The sequence below is a fragment of the Monodelphis domestica genome, chromosome 4 (assembly GCF_027887165.1).
Source record: "Monodelphis domestica isolate mMonDom1 chromosome 4, mMonDom1.pri, whole genome shotgun sequence".
Lineage (NCBI taxonomy): Eukaryota > Metazoa > Chordata > Mammalia > Didelphimorphia > Didelphidae > Monodelphis > Monodelphis domestica.
In genome coordinates this window covers 398,621,737-398,641,559 of record NC_077230.1, presented here as the reverse complement: position 1 = coordinate 398,641,559, position 19,823 = coordinate 398,621,737, and the positions used below count along the sequence as shown (strand labels likewise).

The window sequence follows — 19,823 nt, the reverse complement described above, 5'->3', positions numbered from 1 at the left end:
CATCACACTTTGAGGCTTAAATCTAGTTCACAGGTGGGTCAGTAGGGGGGTCCCATGGAATGTCTGGGCTTTGGTCTCCCAGTCTATGGGGTAATTGCCATTTTGTCCATAACTTCCACTCTCTGCCCCATCCACGTGCACATCTCAGCAAGTGACTCTTAGAGAGCCACTCAGAGCTTTTCCAGGGAAGCCAGGCAACCTGTCCCAGAGCCGGGGCAAGTAGCTATCTGCAAGGCTGCTTTCAGGCTCCTATCCCAGGTGCTTTGGGGGCGGTGGAAGAGAAGACCACCCAGAGGTGGAAGAGAATGTGGGTCCCAGCCTGGCCTCTCATTGCAGGGCTCTTTGTCACTGTCCTCATCCTGTCCCTCTATTTTGCTAGCCGGCTCCGTCCGGCCAGCCGAGCACCACTCCTTTTCCGACCGGACACCAATATCCAGGTGTTGCTGGACCTCAAGTACAACCTGAGTGCTGAAGGCATCTCGTGTGTCACTTGCTCAGGTGAGAATTCCAGGCTGAGGGGGTGTCGTGGGGCAGAGGAAACGGGGAGGGGGGGTGGCTGGGGGTTGCTTATGGGATCAGCCCTTGACACATTTAGAACTCCAAGTTCATGCCAGGTTACTAACCAGAAAACAGTTACTATTCCCTGAGTTTCAGTTTTCTCTTCTATAAAATGGGATGGTTGCCCACCTCATAGGATGGATGGTGAGCAAAATGCTTTGTAAGCCAAAAAGTGCCTTATAAATAACAAATCACTATGTAAATGCTGTTGGCCGCAACAGTGATTATTATTATAGTTTGTGGGCCAAGAGCACTGGACACTTGGGTTTGAGTCCTCATTGATCTTGAGTAGATCAAAGTGAACCTGAATTCAAATTCTGGTCCTGCCACTCACTACCTGTGTGACCTTGGACCCCAGTTTCCTTAATGGTAAAATGCAGGGAGGGATCTCTAGGGGACCAGATGACATCAACGGTCCCTTCCATCTCTGATCCTGTGATTTCCTTGGACCTCAGCTTCCCCATCAAGAAAATAAGGATGAGAGTCCCTGATGTTGTCTGTCTTAGAATCCCAGCATGTGAGCAATAGAAGGGATCTAGCCCAACCCCTTCATTTTGTGGGGAAGGAAGTTGGAGACCAAAGAGATAAAGGTATTTATCCAAGGTCACACAGTTCCCCAGGGATGCTGTAAAGGCAAGTGTTTAGAGCCCTCCAGTGGAAATCCAAGAGCCATTGTAATGACCGCCATTTTAATAGCAGCATCGCTCAGATTAGCCTGGTCTTCACGCATTAGGAAAGCCAAGTGCTTTGGAATCACCTGACAGAGGGAAGCATCTTCCTCATTGATGCCAGTGCTCAGAGAGTCCCCAATGCCTTCAGAGGTCTGGCTAGGGCCTGTGGCTGTAACTTGGGTTCTCCTAACAGCCCTCAGAGACAGGGGTGTCAGAGGCAGCAACTGCTCTCATTTTAGAGATCGACCAAATAGCTAACAATATATTGTGGCATGCCAGGAGGGACAGCAATAAGACAGTGTGGTGTAGTAGGTAACACACTAGACTTGGAGGCAGGAGGACATAGGTTTAACTCCCACCTCTGTTCATTATTGGTTGTATGACTTTGAGCAAGGTACTTTGGCCTCAGTTTCTTCATCTGTAAAATGGGTAACAATTACCAGGAGTATTTACCTCACAGGGTTACTATGAAGCTCAAATGAATTAGGATGTGCAAATTTTGCAAACCATTAAGTCTATTTAAAATATATTCATTATTATTATTATTATATATTATTATACATATGTTATAGTTACTAGGATTTAAGTTTCTGGATTCTAAGTACCAAGCTCCTTGGAGAGCTCCAGTAGAGCTGCCTCTTATTCTTAGAGGATCCTAGATCCAGAGCTAAAAGGGGCCTCAGAGACCAATGAGTTCATTTCCTTCATTTTACAAGGCAGGAAACTGAGACCTAGGGTTGGGAAATGACTTGGCTAAGGTCAAACAGAGAATATCACAAGCTGGTTTTGAATTCAGATGGTAGGGCTCTAGAGTACTTAGTTGGAATTTAAGATGTCAGGGTAGTAGTCCAAAGCTGTGAGTTCAAATCTCACTTCTGACACTTCCTGTATGATCTTAGATAAAAACCTTCCAACCTGCTGGACCTCAGTTTCCCCACCTGTAAAATGAAGACAATGGATTCAGTGGACTCTAAAGTCTACTTCATGTTGCAATTTTTCAAGGAAGCACTGTGTGTGTGTATGTGTATGTGTGTGTTTGTGTGTGTGTGTGTTTGTGTGTGTGTGTGTGTGTGTGTGTGTGTGTGTATGTGTAAGATGGGATGAGAGTCCAAGATATGGGTTCTAGTCCAGGTTCTTCCATTAACTTACGTTATGACCTTGGGTAAATCCTTTCTCCTTCTGAGGACCTCAGCTGTTTCTTCTACATAATGAGACTTTGTGATTAGGTTTCTGAGAATCTTTCCATTTTTGACATTCTCTGTTCTAAGGTCCCTCCCAGCTCTAACATTCTCTGTTCTAAGGTCTCTTCCATCTCTGACATTCTCTGTTCTAAGGTCTCTCCCAGCTCTGACATTCTCTGTTCTAAGGTCTCTCCTAGCTCTGACATTCTCTGTTCTAAGGTCTCTCCCAGCACTGACATTCTGTGTTCTAAGGTCCCTCCCAGCTCTGACATTCTCTGTTCTAAGGTCTCTCCCAGCTCTGACATTCCCTGTTCTAAGGTCTCTCCTAGCTCTGACATTCTCTGTTCTAAGGTCCCTCCCAGCTGTGACATTCTCTGTTCTAAGGTCCCTCCCAGCTCTGACATTCTCTGTTCTAAGCTCTCTCCCAGCTCTGACATTCTCTGTTCTAAGGTCTCTCCCAGCTCTGACATTCTCTGTTCTAAGGTCTCTCCCAGCTCTGACATTCTCTGTTCTAAGGTCTCTCCCAGCTCTGACATTCCCTGTTCTAAGCTCTCTCCCAGCTCTGACATTCTCTGTTCTAAGCTCTCTCCCAGCTCTGACATTACCTGTTCTAAGCTCTCTCCCAGCTCTGACATTCTCTGTTCTAAGGCCCCTCCCAGCTCTGAAAGTTTAATTTTGTGATTTTGAACCTGGCACTGTGGTTTTAATTTTGGGTGAGACTGGCAATGGAGATAGGACGGGGAGATCATCGGAGATCCTCAGTCAGGTCTCTCTTTTTATGTCTGGGGCCATTGTACTTGAGTCTACCTTGCTCATACCCTCTGCTCGTGTTTCTGCTTGGTCTGACTTTTTTCAGCTCCCTGGCCTCATGAGGAGTGGGGCATATTGACCAAAGATTTCCCCTAGACCATTCCCCTGGAGCACCCTTGATATAGCCCTATTCCGCCTCCCTCCATCCCTTCCCTCCAGGTGAGATGAGGCTTTTCCCTCCCTGACTTGGCTTGGGGGACAGGTCTGTTTCAGGAAAAGCCCCACAGTCTGCAGAATAACATCCGGACATCTCTGGAGAAGAAGAAAAGGGGTTCTGGACCTGCCTGGGGTAGCCGGAGTGAAGCCACCCAACAGGGTCAGTATGGGAGAATCTGGGGGAAGGAGGACTGGAGGGGGAGAAAGAGAGAGAGCTAACGAGTTAATTAAGTCTGTCTCCCTCCTCCCTCCTTTTTCCCCCTCTCTCACTTGCATTCTCTTTCTCTCTCATTTTCCCTCCTTCTATTATCCCCTTCTTCCTCCCTTTCCATTCACTTCTTCATTCATCATTCACTGAGTATTTATTTACTCATATATAGAATATATAGATTTAGTATAAATAGAATCATGCTAGGTGCTAGAGCGGATTCAAGATTTAGAAAGACAGAGTCTCTGTCCTTCTGAATCTTACTGCCTGGTAAGAAGGGACCAAGACAAATCTAGATGACCACAATACACAATATCCCATGAGAAATACAGTAGAAAAGTGGGAACAAAATGTTGTTAGAGGTTCAATGGAGCTAATGGTCATTCCCATCCAGGAGAATCAGAGAAGGCTTCTTGGAGGAAGAGGTATTTGAATTAAGCTAGGTAGATCAGTGGAATTGCTTGTCAATTCTGGGAGCAGGGACGGATGGGGGAGGAAGAAAACATAAATCTTGTAACCATGGGAAAATTTTTTTTGTTTTGTTTTGTTTTTATTTAAACAATATTTTATTTGGTCATTTTCATACATTATTCATTGGAAACAAAGATCGTTTTCTTTTCCTCCTCTCCCCTCCCCCCCCCCCCCCCCCCCCCGCCTTTCCCTCTCCCATAGCCGACACATGATTCCACTGGTTATCACATGTGTTCTTGACTCGAACCCATTTCCCTGTTGTTGGAATTTGCATTAGAGTGTTCATTTAGAGTCTCTCCTCAGTCTTATCTCCTCCAACCCTGTAGTCAAGAAGTTGCTTTTCATCGGTGTTTTTACTCCCACAGTTTATCCTCTGCTTGTGGGTAGTATTTTTTTTTAGATCCCTGCAGATTGTTCAGGGACATTGCATTGAGACTAATAGAGAAGTCCATCACCTTCGATTGTACCACAATGTATCATATCAGTCTCTGTGTATAATGTTTTCCTGGTTCTGCTCCTCTCACTCTGCATCACTTCCTGGAGGTTGTTCCAGTCTCCACCATGGGAAATTTTTAAAATAAATAAATAAAATAAAATAAATTATTTAAAGATGGGTAGAGATCAAATTGCTGACCATCTCTGAGAGTGGGAGTGAGACAGTTTGGATCTTATAATTTTGGAAAACATTTGTTGAAAATTGTTATTACATTTAATTGGGAAAATAAAATATCTTTGAATTTTAAAAAGATGGGTAGGCTTTAGTAGGTAAAGTGGAAAGAGGAGACATTCCAGACATGGGGAACCATAAAGGAGAAGCCAAGGAGATGGGAGGACACAGTTCAGGTCTGAAAGACCAAGGTCCTCCCGCAGTAGAATAGATATTCTTCCTTGAGGCCTGGCAGGGTCTTTGTATCCCTAGTGCCTGGCACAATGCCTGGCATGGAGGCTTAAAGTGAAGGATAGTCATAATATGGAAGGTGCTCCATAAATACATATTGGTTGATTGACAGAAAAGAATAACATGCAATAAGATTGGAAAACTTGGGGGGCACTAGATTGTGACAGACTTCAAATGCCAGACTGGTACACTTAGTACAACAGAGGGTGCTATAGTTGGAGTCAAATCCTAACTCTGCCACTTCCTGCTAGGGAAGGCTCCTCACTGGTCTAAGCCTCAGTTTCCTCATCTGTCAAATGAGGAGGTTGGATTAGTTGACCTTTATGATTCCTTTCAGCTCTGCTTTTGGCTCAGCTCAAGATTTTTCAGCAAAGGATTAGCCTGTTACCTCCTACCAGTATTGGCATAGGTGCCTGCTGGCCACAGAGGTGGGGTCTGAGCCAACTGAGGTTCCAAGAAGCCAAGTGTTCCCTCCCCATTGGGAAAACATTTTACTGACATACAGGATCCCTGGGACAGGGTGCTAGAAAACCTCTGACTACCCAGAGTGAATCTTCATAGACACTCTGGTAACCTCTAGCCTGAGTGAGAGGGAGAAATGAGAGAGAGAGAGAAGAGGAGAGAGAGAGAGAGAGAGAGAGAGAGAGAGAGAGAGAGAGAGAGAGAGAGAGAGAGAGAGAGAGAGAGAGTGAAAGAGAGTGAGAGTGAGAGAGAGAGAGAGAGAGAGAGAGAGAGAGAGAGAGAGAGAGAAGGAAAGAGAGGAGAGGGAGAGAGAGAGAGAGAGAGAGAGAGAGAGGGAGACAGAGAGAGACAAGGAGAGAGAGAGACAAGGAGAGAGACAGAGAGACAAGGATAAAGACAGAGATAGAGAATGAGAAACAGAGAGATGATTAGAGAGACAGAGACAAGGAAAGAGACAGAGATAGAAGGAGAGAGACAGATAGAGAATGAGAGAGACAGAAACAATGAGAGAGACAAGGAGAGACAGAGAGAGAGAGGAGACAGACAGACAGACAGACAAGACAGAGAGAGATGGGGGGGTAGCTAGGTAGCATAGTGGATAGAGTACAGACTTGTAGTTGGGAAGACCTGGGTTCAAATCTGTCCTCAGTTACTTCCTGACTGTATGATCCTAGACAAGTTACTTAAGCCCTACAGGCTAGCCCTTGATGCTCTTCAGTCTTAGAATTGACAATTAGACAAAAGGTAAGGGTTTAGAGAGAGAGAGAGAGAGAGAGAGAGAGAGAGAGAGAGAGAGAGAGAGAGAGAGAGAGAGAAGATGAAGAGGGACGGAGACAGAAGCAGAGAGAGCATTTGTTAAACCCTTAGTTTGTTCTAGAAACTGGGAATACAAATTCAAGCAAAAAGAAAGAGTGCCACTGCCCTCAAGGAGCTTAAGTTCTAATAGGACAATACAAGTCATAAAAGGGAGCTGGAAAAGGGTGGGAGAGGGGAAGGGATCTTCTAGGGGTCAAGGTGGTGAAGTCAGGAGAGTCAGATCCAAGAGAGTAATAAGCATACATGGCTTGGGCACTTCCTCAAATGAGCTTCCAGGTGAGGACGTCACCAATCAGAGGGGAAAACAGGAATGGAAGCACCTTCCAGGATGACAGACTAAAGCGAGGGAGGCATCTTCCAGGGGAAGGATATGATGGAAATATAGGTAGCATAAAAACAGAAGAGAGCAATATGAATTATTTTTAAATATAGGCAATAGAAAATAGATCTCAATAAAAATTTTCTAAGATAATTATGTTTTTGTCTAATGAGGGAATTAGAGCAGCTGGTATCTTACCTTTACTTCTAAATCTAAAGTCCTCTGAGTAGGTTTGAGAGACTATCCTGGTATCCAGGTTCCCAGGCAGTGGCTAAATGAAATTGAAAATATAGGGATTAGGGAGGGAGAGGAGAACATGCCAATAAATCCCGTATCCTTTTGTGTCTCTTAGAACCCCAGGGCACTGTTTATATCTCCAAGGCCAAGAGCAAAGGCAGACCAGCCATCTACAGGTTCTCTCTCAATGCCAGCCTACCTGCACCATGGCAAACTGTGTCCCCTGGGGATGGGGAAGTGCCTTCCTTCCAGGTGAGCCCTGAGGATGAAGAAGGTGCCCCCTTTTCCTTTCTCCTCTGCCTGGATGTTCTGGACCGATGGGCTCAGGCTTCTGGGGATCTTTCTCCTACAAAGCCTAGATCCCCACTAAACTGTTAAGCACATGTGTTCACTGTACTGCCCTTTTCTGGGGTAGTGGCAAGAGCTGGGATCTGGGGTTAAGAATCCTGGGTTCAAATCCCATCTCTGCCATTTGATACTGATGTGATGTTGGACCTCAGTTTCCTCATCTGCAAAATTAAGGGATTAGACATAGTGGTCTCTGAGGTCTCTTCCTAGTGCCAGATCTTTGATCTATCCCCTTGGGAGAGTACAATCAGATTTTATCCTCTTTGGACTTCATTTTATAATCATTGCAAATCGTGTTTTTCTTTCCTTTATCTTTTTAATCCACATGATCACACTGAATCCTCTGAAAAAGGCAGGGTGGTGATTATTATTCCCACTTTACAGCTGAGGAAACTGAGGCCTCCAAAAAGCCACAAACCCCTTTTGAGCCCAAAAGCCCAAGTCTCCTCCCTTCTAATTCCCAATCTGATTGTTCTTGAGAGGCAGCATTTCAGAGTCGATTGAGTGAGTAAAGGACTTGGAATCAGAAAGATAGAGTCCAAATTCCACTTCTGGTATTTCCTACCTGTGTGAACATGGGCCAGTCTTTCAATTTCTCTGAGCTTTTGTTTCCCCATCAGTAAAATGGAGAGAATAATACCTGTAGGTCTCCCTTGCTCTATACTTCTTTTCTTTCCCCAGAGCAGCGTCCCCACTCCAGAACTTGCCAAGGAGTGGGGACTCTGCTCTGGGCTGAGACAGAGAAGAATCCTGAGGTCTTTGAGGACCAATTCAATCCAAGAAGCATTCCTTAAGCCTCTGGAAATACAGAGAGAAACAAAACATTCTCTGCCCACAAGAAGCTCACACTCTTTTCGGGGAAACAACCTGGGTGCATTCAAAGAAATCTATGAGAAGTAACTTGGGAGGGACTTGAGAAACGGAGAAGGAAGATTCTCGAGTGGGCAGTTGAGGTGGAAAGCTCGAGCGCAGAGGCAGAGAGGGGAAGGGGCTGGGGCTGGCTGGCCCCTGGAGTTACGTGTCTTGTTTTTGTTAATTCACTGCTTAGGTATATAGAGTGCCTTACGGTAACTTCACCAAGAAGCTGACCGCTTGTATGTCTACAGTAGGGCTGCTCCAGCAGACGAGCCTCCGGAAATGGATGATGACGTCTTTGGCCTGTGATGCTAAGAGGGGCTGGAAATTTGACTTCAGCTTTTATGTGGCGGCCAAGGAACAGCAGCGAACCCGGTAATATGGCAGAGACCCTTATGTCGCCCATGGGCCGGCCGTGATGTCTCCCAGTCCCCTGAGCGCTCCAGCAGGGGAGGACCCATGGGAAGACTGGGGTGACTGAAGGGGCCAGGCCAGTTAATGTCAAAGGTTGTGGGATCAAGTACTGGATCTCATTTCTGAGCTAAGCTGAGAACTATGGTAGAGAGAATCCTGGACTTGGGGACCCAGAAAGCCAGCTTCAATTCCTGTCCCTACTCTGTGTCTCTGCATAAGTTGTTTCATCTCTTTGAGCCTCAGTTTCCCCATTTGTAAAATGAGGGGATCGGGCCTGATGGCTTCTCAGGTTCCTCCCAGATTTAAATCTACAATCCTATGACCTAGCATCAATTCCCAGCTCAGACGTTTACTAGCCGAATTCCTGACCCTGAAAAGTCTTTGTGCCTCAAGATCCTCATCTGTAAAATGATGGAATTAGATGTGATGGTCTCTAATGTCCATTCCAGCTCTGAGTCTATGATCCTATGACCTGGCCTCAATTCCCAGCTTGTGTGACCCTGGACAAGTCACTTAGGAACTACTATCATAGATTTATAGCAGAAGGTACAGACTTTGGATGGCATCTATTCCAACTCCCTTATTTTACAAATTGGGCAACTGAGGCACAGAGGGGTTTAGTGACCCGAGTAAAGTCTTATAGATAATTAGTAACAAAACTGGGATTTGAGCCAAAGTCCTCCAACTCTTATCTACCATTTCCTCCATTTTGATGTACTCTCTGAATCCTGGTGCCTCAGTTTACCTTTATGATCCTAATTGCCTCCTCTCTAAATGGAAATAACAATAGAATCTACCACATGGGTTGTCTTGAAGCTTAAATGAGATAATGTATATAAAGTGTTTGGCAAGCCTCAGAGTACTATATAACTGACAGTTATTGTTATCGTTATTGACAGACACCAAAACATTATTACCTCTCTCTGCTCACACACATAGCAAGGCTTCCTTATTGCTCATGTCAGTCAGCGTTGCTCAAACTCATCTGCTGTTATAAGACTCCTGGGAGGGGCATCTGGGTGGCTCAATGTATAGAGCACCAGGCCTGGAATCAGGAGATCCTGTGTTCAAATGTGGCCTCAGATACTTCCTGGCTGTGTGACCCTGGACAAGTCACTTACCCTCTAGTGCCTAGCCTTTACCAATCTTCTGCCTTGGAACTGATACTTGTATTGATTTTAAGACAGAAGGTAAGGGAGCTTTAAAAAAGGAAAGGAAAGGAAAGGAGAGGAGAGGAGAGGAGAGGAGAGGAGAGGAGAGGAGAGGAGAGGAGAGGAGAGGAGAGGAGAGGAGAAGAAAGGAAAGGAGAGAGAAAGGAGAAAGAAAGGAGAAAGAAAGGAGAAAAGAACTACCAGGAGTAGTAGATCCAGAGCTGGCCTTAGAAATAGCAAGTTCTGAGTTCAAGTTCTATCTCAGACATATATTGATTGTATGACTGGGCAAATCCTAGGTAGGTCTCTAAAACAATTAGATATAGAGCAGAAGCTGACCAAGGAAATCACTTTGGGGTCAACAGGGCAGCTAAGTAGTACAGTGGATAGAGCAAGCAGCTCTTCAATTTTGGCACTAGATGGTGCAGTGGGTAGAGTCAGATCTGGAGTCAAAAAAACTTGAGTTCAAATACTATCTTAGACACTTACTAGCTGTGTGACCCTGTATAAGTCGTGTTACCCTGTTGGCCACAGTTTTCTCATCTCTAAAATGAGCTGGACAACTCTGAAAAAATTACTGAACAACAACCAGTGAAATCACAGGTATCAACAACAAAAAAGAAGAATCTTAGTGTTCTCTCATTCTTCTCTTAATTCAAGGAGGCAGAATAGTCAGAGATCTTGAGTTTAGATCCTACTCCTGATGCTCAAGGAAAGTCACTTAACTTCCATGGGCCTCAGTTTCCTTATCTGTAAAATGAGGGGGCAGAACTAGCTGTCCTCTGAGATGTTTTCTAGCTTTAATCTAAGATCCTGTGAGCCCAAATAGTAATGGCTAGGACCCCATTATTATCCTTTCTTTGTTTTGTTTTCTTTGGACTTTGCACAGGAGGATAAAATGGAGCTTTTTGTCATCAGAGTGTTGGGATGTGAGCTCCCCCTCTGTAGGCTGCAAGAATCTTCAGTACAGCTTCAGTGGCTGTTGGGATGACGGGGACAGCATCGTCATTGTTGTGGTTGTCAGCTTTGCCCCCTCTTCCTGCTCTTTCTCCTTCCCCCTACCCCACCCCCCAGGGGTTTAACTATAGGATGGAGAGTCACTTGATAGAAATAGTTCCCCCTCAGCGAATATTAGATACCATTGTGAGCAGAGTACCAGCCTGGTCTCTAGTGCTGCCTGGAAGCAGGGGGATGGATGCTATGGCAACGGAGTGCCCTATTCTGCTTCAAGCATCTTGGGTGAAGAGGTCAAGGGACTTGGGGTAGGAAAGAGACATAAAAGGAGATAGAGAGGCATTGTACTGGAATAGCAATAATTCTGCCCTTGAAAATCAACAGATCTAGGTTTAAAAATTCCAATGCTGCCACTTATGTGAACATGGGCAAGTCATTTCAACCCTGAGACTCAGTTTTGTCATCTGTAAATGGGGCTAGTAACAATACTATCATCTACCTTAAGGGATTGTTATAAAGAAAGCATTTTGTAAACCTCAAGGCTTGTAGAGGTATGTCAGTTATATAAATGGGAGATATTAGAAATAATAATAAGCTTAGCTCCAGCCCAGGACCCTATCTCTTCCCCTTCTCTTTCAGGGACCTGGGCTTCAGGCCACATTTAAACTTTAGCACTGAATTACCTACTTAGGATGTAAGAGCTGGAAGAACCTTAAAGGTCACCTAGACCAACCCTCTCATTTTATGGATGAAGATACTGAGGTCCAGACAGATTAAGTGATATGCCCCAAGGTCAAACAAATTATAAGATGCAGAATCAGGGTCTCAGACTCCTAAGTGAGTGAGTGTTCTCCCCATCAGATCACATTGCCTCCCTAGGATTCACAGCTCTCAAAGACAAAAGACTTTAATGTATTTTTAAAGTCTCTGAAGGATTCTTCCTGTACTCTCTTTCCATGGTACAAAAGGACCTCATTTTTCTTTAAATCTTTACCTTCTGTCTTAGAATCAAAACTGTGTATTGGTTCTAAGGCAGAAGAGTAATATGGGCTAGGCAATGGAGGTTAAGTGACTTATCCAAGGTCACACAGTTGAAAAATGTCTGAGGTCAGGTTTGAACCAGCCTCCTATCTCTAGACCTCGCTCTCAATCCACTGAGCCACTTAGCTGCCCCCCAATAGGACCTCATTTCATTCTAACTCAACACATGCAAATATACAATTGGCAATCAAAAAAACAAAGGCAGAAAAATGCAGAAGAAAAGATTTTCCATGCCATTTTCCCAAATGGCATCAAGTCTCGAGGCAGTCCACCCAATCACACTCATTCTCAGTGAGAGTCATTACATTATCTTGTGCCAAACATTAGCTTCAGCATCCGCATCAGAGCAGGGCTTCTCCTTCTATCATTAATGCTATTTAGTTATTAATAGTGGCCCCAAAGACCAAGAGTAAAGATGCTGGGAGCTCAGATAGGTTGAAAAAAAGACATAAAGTAGGAGAAGCTGGGTGGCTCAGTGGATTGAGAGCCAGGCCTAGAGATGGGAGGTCCTGGGTTCAAATTTGGCCTCAGACACTCCCTAGTTGTGTGATCCTGGGCAAGTCACTTAACCCCCATCACCTAGTCTTTACCATTCTTCTACCTTGGAACCAATACACAGTGTTGATACTAAGATGGAAGGTAAGGATTAAAAAAATAGTGATAAAATAATGGGGTTCACTATTGTGTGTAATGTTCAATTTAATTTACTCTTGGTCCTTTAAAACTAGGTTCTCCTGTAATGCCTGCCTCTGCCTCTTCTGCATAACCACATTTACCTCCTCTCATCATTCTTGTCTCTCTTACCCTTGCAGGAAGTTATATTTTGCCCAGTCCCATAAACCACCATTTCATGGGCGTGTGTGTGTGGCACCCCCTGGCTGTCTTCTCAGCTCCAGCCCAGATGGACCCAACAAAGGCTTTCTCTATGTGCCCAGTGAGAAAGGTGAGCTGAAGACAGATACAAGGAGGTAGAACAGTGATGGCTTGGGAGGGAAGTGGATATAGTGTCAAGGGAAAGTCTGAGGATACCAAGAAGGCAGCCTGTGCCCCATTGCACCAACTATCTTCCTCTTCGTCCTCCTCTCTGGCAGCCCCCAAGACCCGGCTTTCTGCAACATCAGGCTTCAACCCCTGTGTGAACACAGGCTGTGGAAAGCCTGCTGTGCGCCCACTGGTGGACACGGGCGCCATGGTCTTTGTGGTCTTTGGCATCCTTGGCGTCAACCGTACCCGGCACTCTGACAACCACGTCATTGGAGACATGGTACACAACCCCTCCACCTGGGCAGGGACGTAAATTTTGACCAAGGGGAACCGGGCACAGGGAAACTGTATAATTGAAAATGTTACCTTAAAAAAAGGACTACATTTCCCAGGAGCCCACTGACTTCCTAGGGTAACAGTTTTTCAATTATACAAAACCCAGGAACTTGAGTAACATAGCATGATATAGCATGATAAAAAGGGAACTGGACCCCAAGGTGACTGCAGAGATCCTCTCCTCTAACACCCCCATTTTATTTTATTTTATTTTATTTTATTTTATTTTATTTTTTAAGTTTTGGAAATTTTTATTTCATTAATTAATTTAGAATGTTTTTCCATGGTTACAAGATTCATGCTCTTTCCCTTCCCTCCTACCAATCCCCTCCTGTAGCTGATGCACAATTCCACTGGGTTTTTCTTGTGTCATTGATCCAGACCTATTTCCATATTATTGATATTTGCAATAGGGTGATCCTTTACAGTCTACATCCCCAATCATAGCTCCATCAAACCATGTGATCAAGCAGTTGTTTTTCTTCTGTAACACCCCCATTTTAGAGATTAAGGAATTGAGTCAAGTCAAGGTTTAGCAACTTGCCTAAGATCCCAGAGTTGACTGTCTAAGCCAGCATCTGAACTCAGCTCCTCTGGATCCCATAGCCAACACTATCTTTTCTCATATCACAGAATATCAGAAGTGGGAGTCATGGGAAACCAGGGTTCAGATCTTGGCTTTGACATCTTAGCTGTGTGGCCTTGGGGACATCACCCCACCTCTCTGTGCTTCACCTATACAGTGAGAAATCCATCAACAGACACATCATGCACATGAGTACCAGGCACTGTGTTAGATCTTGGACATAAAGACAGACATGAAAAAATCCCTGTCCTCAGGGGGCTTATAGTCTATCTGGGGAAAAGACATACATGCATGCATATATACACAAAGTAATTTTGGGTAGGGGGAGCACTAACAACTGGGAATATGAGGAAAGGCACTGAAAAAACAAGCATTTATTTATTTGTTTGTTTTAGAATGCTTACCTTCTAGCTTAGAACTGATACAGTTCTAAGGTAGAAGAGGGGAAAGGACTAGGCAATGGGCCATAAGTGACTTGTCCAGGGTCACACAGTTAGGAAATGTCCAAAGCTAGATTTGAACTCAAGACCTCCCATCTCTGTTCCTGGCACTCTATCCACGGAGCCACCTAGCTGCCACTCAAAAAGCATTTATTAAGCAATTACAATGTGTCAGACATTTTGATCAATGCTTGAGGATACAAAGAAACACCAAAACATTGTGCTTGGCCTCCATTTTAATGGAGGAGATAACATGTAAATAATTAGATCCATACAGAAAAGATGGAAGGTAACCTTGAAGGGGCAGCAACAGGTAGAATAGAAGGAAATATGGACTCCACACAGAGTAAACACACCGTCATGGAGCAGGGTACTGACCTCTGTGAGAATCTGGGAAGGCTGCCCATAAAAGGGGCATGCAGAACTATTTTTTTTTAAAACCCTCACCTTCTGTTTTGCAATCAGTACTGTGTCTTGGTTCCAAGGCAGAAGAGTGGTAAGGGCTAGGCAATGGGGGTCAAGTGACTTGCCCAGGGTCACACAGCTAGGAAGTATATGAGGCCAGATTTGAACCCATCTCTGAGCCTGGCTCTCAATCCACTGAGCCACCCTGCTGCCCCCTGGTATGCAGAACTTTTAAGGAAGCAAGACATTCTGGGAGTGGGAGGCAAGGAGAGGTAAAGGAGAGCATTGCTGGTGCAGGAGGGCAGCAAGAGTCTAGGCAATTGTGGCTTTGCTCCTGGGGTTGTGGTGAGAATAACACTTTGTGAAGTGCCGCAGAAGTGAGATGGACAGTCTTTGCTGGGTACCTGACTCTCACCCTGAGGCAATGGAATGGAGAGCCAGGTCTGGAGATGGGGAGATCTTGGGTTCAAATCTGGCCTCAGACACTGTGCTGTATGACTCTGGGCAAGTCACTTTCCACTCATTGCCTAGCCCTTACTGATCTTCTTCTGCCTTGGAATTGATACTAAGATGGAAAGTAAGGGTTTAAAAAACACACAAAGCTGGCCTCAGACACTTCCTAGCTGTATGACCCTGGGCAAGTTATTCAATCCCCATTGCCTAGCCCTTACCACTCTTCTGCCTTAAAGTTGATATTAAGATAGAAGGGAAGGGTTTAGAAAAATTAAATAAATCCTGTAGTCCTGTGAGAGCCCCTTGGGTGATCAAAGAAGGGGATGTCTCCGGGAGGGCTTCCTGGAAGGGATGGGAAGCCCCTGGCTCTGGCCCCATGTGATGGGTCCTGGCTGGCTTCTGTCTCCTTGTGAAAGGGCAGCGTTATCTATGATGACAGCTTTGACCTCTTCAAAGAGATTGGGCACCTCTGCCGGCTGTGCAAAGCTATAGCAGACAACTCAGAGCTGGTGAAGCCAGGCGGAGCCCAGTGCCTCCCCTCAGGTGAGTGAGTCCAGGGCCTGGACCTGAGGGATGGGGATGAGGATGGGGGAGAATAAGGGAGCGTATTATTCTCCAAGTCTATTCTGTCAGGAAGTGGGCAGGGTAGGAAGAGGTCTAGGCTTAGTCCTCGGCTACTTTATCCTGTGACATTGGGAAGATTGCTTTCCCTCTGTGCCTCAGTTTCATCCAGGAGTTGATGTTGTTCAGTCGTGTCTGTCTCTCTATGACTCCATGGATCATACTGTCCATGGAGTTTTCTTCGTAAAAATATTGGGGTGGTTGGACATTTCCTTCTCCAGTGAATTAAAGCAAACAGAGATTAAGTGACTTATCCAAGGTCACACAGCTAGTAAATGTCTGAGGTCAGATTTGATTTGGTGTTCTAAGGCCCCTTCCCATTCCGATGCTCTAATTCTATGAAATAAAAGACTGCCTTGCTTTATGGAATGGTAACCCATCCTAGAGAAGACATGTTCCCAAGAGGCTGCCCGTGACAAGTCTTTGGGGCATGTCCTTTACCTGTTTGATGGAAGAGCCTTAGGACAATAAACTTCCCTAAGGTGGGTATGATCTATCAGTGAGATGGGCAAAGGAGAAACCTGGAGAGGAGAGGCAGAGAGTGCTGACCACCTCCTGCAGCCAAGTCCATTTCCCCAGGTGTGCCATAAAGAAGGGTAGAGGGAGGGAGAATCAGAAACTGCCCTCCCAGAGTCCCCACCTTATCCTTATCCCTATCAAAGCAAAGTCTCACCCTTGACTCCTACAGCTCCAGTCTGTGTCTGTCTGTCTGTCTCTCTCTCCCCTCTTCTCTCTCTAGGCTATAGCATCTCCTCCTTCCTACAGATGTTACACCCTGAGTGCAAGAACCTGCCTGAGCCCAACCTACTCCCTGGCCAACTGTCCCATGGGGCTGTGGGGGTACGAGAGGGCAAAGTGCAGTGGATCTCCATGGCCTTCGAGTCGGTGAGGGAGCGGGAAGTATAGAGACCTTGATAATCCCCTTACCAACCCCCTGGATACTGGAGAGCAGTCTGTAATCAAAGCAAACTGTCCCTTCCCTTTCTCTGCCCCATGGCAGTGCCTATCCTTGAGTTGCTTTGGAAAGTGAGCAGGACCTACTAGTGCTGGTCTCCCCAGCAAAGCAGGACCCAACATCAGGATCCCACAGTCCACTAACAGCATTCCCAGAGGCGCCCTGAACTTGGTTGCCAAAAAGAAGCAAGGGAGCAGATTTATGGGCATGACCTTGGCTGGGATTGTGGCATAAGATTAAGACCTTGGAAGATGGCTTAAAAAATAGACTAGCAAAGATAAAAAGAATCTTAGAACAGAGGAGGTCAGAGCTGGGAGAGAGCTTAGAACAGAGAAGGTCAGAGCTGGGAGAGAGCTTAGAACAGAGAATATCAGAGCTGGGAGAGTCCTTAGAACAGAGACTGTCAGAGCCGGGAGAGAGCTTAGAACAGAGAATGTCAGAGCTGGGAGACAGCTTAGAACAGAGATGTCAGAGCTGGGAGAGACCTTAGAACAGAGATGTCAGAGCTGGGAGAGACCTTAGAACAGAGAATGTCAGAGCTGGGAGAGACCTTAGAACAGAGAATGTCAGAGCTGGGAGAGTCCTTAGAATAGAGAATGTCAGAGCTGGGAGGGACCTTAGAACAGAAAAGGTCAGAGCTGGGAGAGACCTTAGAACAGAGAATGTCAGAGCTGGGAGAGATCTTAGAACAGAGAATGTCAGAGCTGGGAGAGAACTTAGAACAGGAAATGTCAGAGCTGGGAGAGAACTTAGAACAGAGAATATTAGAGCTGGGAGAGATCTTAGAACAGAGAATATCAGAGCTGGGAGAGACCTTAGAACAGAGAATGTCAGAGCTGGGAGAGAACTTAGAACAGAGAATATTAGAGCTGGGAGAGATCTTAGAACAGAGAATATCAGAGCTGGGTGGGAACTTAGAACAGAGAATGTCAGAGCTGGGAGAGACATTAAAATGTTAAATATTAGAGGTGGGAAGGACCTTAGAAAAGAGACCTTAGAACAGGGAATGTCAGAGCTAGGAGAGTCCTTAGAACAGAGAATGTCAGGACTGGGACTGAAAGAGACCAATAATTTAACTGCTTATTTCTATAAGGCAGGAAACAAAGGCACAGAGCTTTTCCTCTCCAAGAAAAGATAAAGGACACACCCAAGATCATGTCCAAGTTGGTGACAAAGCTGAGACTAGAAACGTAGATCACCTGACCACCAAACTGTGTTTTTGCATTGAATATTCAAAGTTCCCTTCCAGCTTGATGCCTGCTAGATAAATGGGATTTGGGATTGGTCTAAAAAACCACATTGATTTACTCAGGAGCAGAGAAACTACAGGAAACATCTCAGAGGAGTAAATGACTCATTTGGACAGTCAAAGAAATGGTTATTTGGTGATAGAGTAAGACAGGAGGATGTGTGGGGGAATAGCAAGAAAGCTAATTAGTAGTCAGGTATGAAGTCATGGATTGGGGTACAGGAACAACTGATTTACTGAGAGAGAAGAGAAGGATATCTCAGAATCTGGGCCTCAGTTTTCCTCCTCAGTAAAGTCAGGGAATTGACCTAAAAGATCTCTAAGGTTCCTTTAAGCTCTTGATGTCTTGTGTTCTAAATTCTCTGTCATTCTAGGTTCTGTCATTCTGTGCCCCAAGAGTCCTCCCATCTCTGACATTCTGTGTTCTAAGGTCTTTCTCAGCTCTTATATTCTATGTTCCCAGGCTCTCCCAGTTCTGGCATTCTGTGTTCTAAAATCCCTGCCAGCTCTGACATTCCCTGTTCCAAGATTCCTCCAGCTCTGACATTCTCTGAATCTACACCTAAATTTTGTCTATTACTGCGCCTGTCCCTTCAGCCACTATTGCATAAAGGCTAAGCACGGCATTTCGCAGTCATGGGGTGGTGAAAGAGCTGATGTCCAAATGGGGTGGGGAACAAAAGGAGTAGCCAGTCTGGGAGAGCCTCGAACTCACAGGACTGTCGGTCTCCTGCAGACTACCTACAAAGGCAAGTCATCTTTCCAGACATACTCTGACTACCTCAAGTGGGAGAATTTCCTCCAGCAACAGCTGCAGCTGTCCCCAGAAGGCTCAGCCCTCCGCCGAGGCTTCCAAACATGCGAACACTGGAAACAAGTCTTCATGGAAATCATAGGTTAAGATCCTCCCCACCTCTGATACTCAAGCCTTCTCTTTGCCAATTTATTTTCCTACATTGTCCCATCAACCTCCTCAAGACCCTAACGGATGACAGAGTATGCCTCAGGCCTCAGGGAAGGGGAGGGAGGAACCTAATAGAAAGATGCCTGGACAGGGGAAAAGGTGGGATGAGCTCAGTTCTTCTTTTTTTTTAAACCCTCATTTTCTATTTTAATAACAACTTTAAGACAGAAGGGCAAGGACCAGGCAATGGGGATTAAGTGACTTGCCGAGGATCACACAGCAAGTACATGAGGTCAAATTTGAACCCAGGACTTCCAGTCTCAAGGTCTGACCCTTCCTTTATCCACTGTGCCTCCTAGTTGCCCCTAGGCTCAGCCAGTTCTGTTGCTGATCAGCTGGATATCCCTGGCCAAGATGATTTTATGACTTCTCTGAGTGTCGTGGTGATGTTCATGACCTTTTCTGAATTGTTCAAAGTAGCTGCAAGGGTAACTAGATGGCTCAGTGGCTGGAGAGCCAGGCCTAGAGATGGGTTCAAATCTGGCCTCAGATACTTCCTAGCTGTGTGACCCTGGGCAAGTCACTTAACCCCCAGTGCCTAGCACTCACCACTCTTCTGCCTTAGAACCAACACACAGAATTGATCCTAAGACAAAAGGTGAGGGTTTTAAAAACTCATCTAGTCCAAACCCATCATTCTATCTCCAAAAGGTGAAATGATTGGCCTCATCTGTGGCAAAAACATTGGAGGAAAACAAGACAAATAAGTCCAAATTGTTAACATGAAGCATTTTTTTTTCTGGCTCACAAGCTGGGCTAGATGCACGTGTCTGGGGTTTTTGGACAAGGCTATTAGCCTCTTCGGCCATAGACCAGTGTGGGTTGGTAGCCACGATCTTGTGGCCTGGGCTGCGATACTTTTATCACTAACCCCCCCCCCCCCCATTTCAGGTGTGCAGAGTGCCCTCTATGGTCTAGTCCTCTCACTTCTCATCTGTGTGGCTGCCGTGGCTGTGTTTACCACTCACATCCTGCTCCTGCTGCCCGTGCTCCTGAGCATCCTAGGTATTGGGATGGTGGGAGCTCCTGGGGTCTCCCTCCACAAGGCTTCATCAAGCCCTTGGAACAGGCTTCCTTCCAACAGAAAATTCAAGTGGCCCCTCAGCTTATTAGCAATGCTTGCAGAGTAGGAGCTCCCAAGTTCTTAGTGGGAATAGGTGGGTTTCTCCAGGAATACCAAGTTCATGGGCTGTGGCAACTCTTAGGATTGCTCAGAGGCAAACTTTCAGAGTTGGTCTGCTTTCAGAGGTGTTTTTAAGGCTCAAAGATATTTTGTGTAT

The 19,823-nt window shown here is 45.5% G+C and overlaps 1 protein-coding gene and 1 long non-coding RNA gene across 4 annotated transcripts in view; one reads left to right on the top strand and one right to left on the bottom strand.

Annotated features, from left to right (window-relative positions):
* DISP3 (dispatched RND transporter family member 3) overlaps positions 1–19,823 on the top strand; it is a 93,267-nt gene that overhangs the window by 58,766 nt on the left and 14,678 nt on the right. The window contains exons 10-19 of the mRNA XM_001371695.4: positions 337–498; positions 3,423–3,536; positions 6,903–7,039; positions 8,184–8,365; positions 12,363–12,493; positions 12,642–12,814; positions 15,171–15,297; positions 16,115–16,260; positions 18,316–18,475; positions 19,435–19,548. Coding sequence (XP_001371732.2) covers positions 337–498; positions 3,423–3,536; positions 6,903–7,039; positions 8,184–8,365; positions 12,363–12,493; positions 12,642–12,814; positions 15,171–15,297; positions 16,115–16,260; positions 18,316–18,475; positions 19,435–19,548 — 1,446 coding nt within the window. The remainder of the gene's footprint in view (positions 1–336; positions 499–3,422; positions 3,537–6,902; positions 7,040–8,183; positions 8,366–12,362; positions 12,494–12,641; positions 12,815–15,170; positions 15,298–16,114; positions 16,261–18,315; positions 18,476–19,434; positions 19,549–19,823) is intronic.
* LOC103102011 (uncharacterized) overlaps positions 1–19,823 on the bottom strand; it is a 52,457-nt gene that overhangs the window by 21,677 nt on the left and 10,957 nt on the right. For all 3 annotated transcript variants that reach the window (XR_008911568.1, XR_466424.3, XR_008911569.1), the window contains one exon: positions 6,749–6,821. This is a non-coding gene — a long non-coding RNA (uncharacterized LOC103102011). The remainder of the gene's footprint in view (positions 1–6,748; positions 6,822–19,823) is intronic.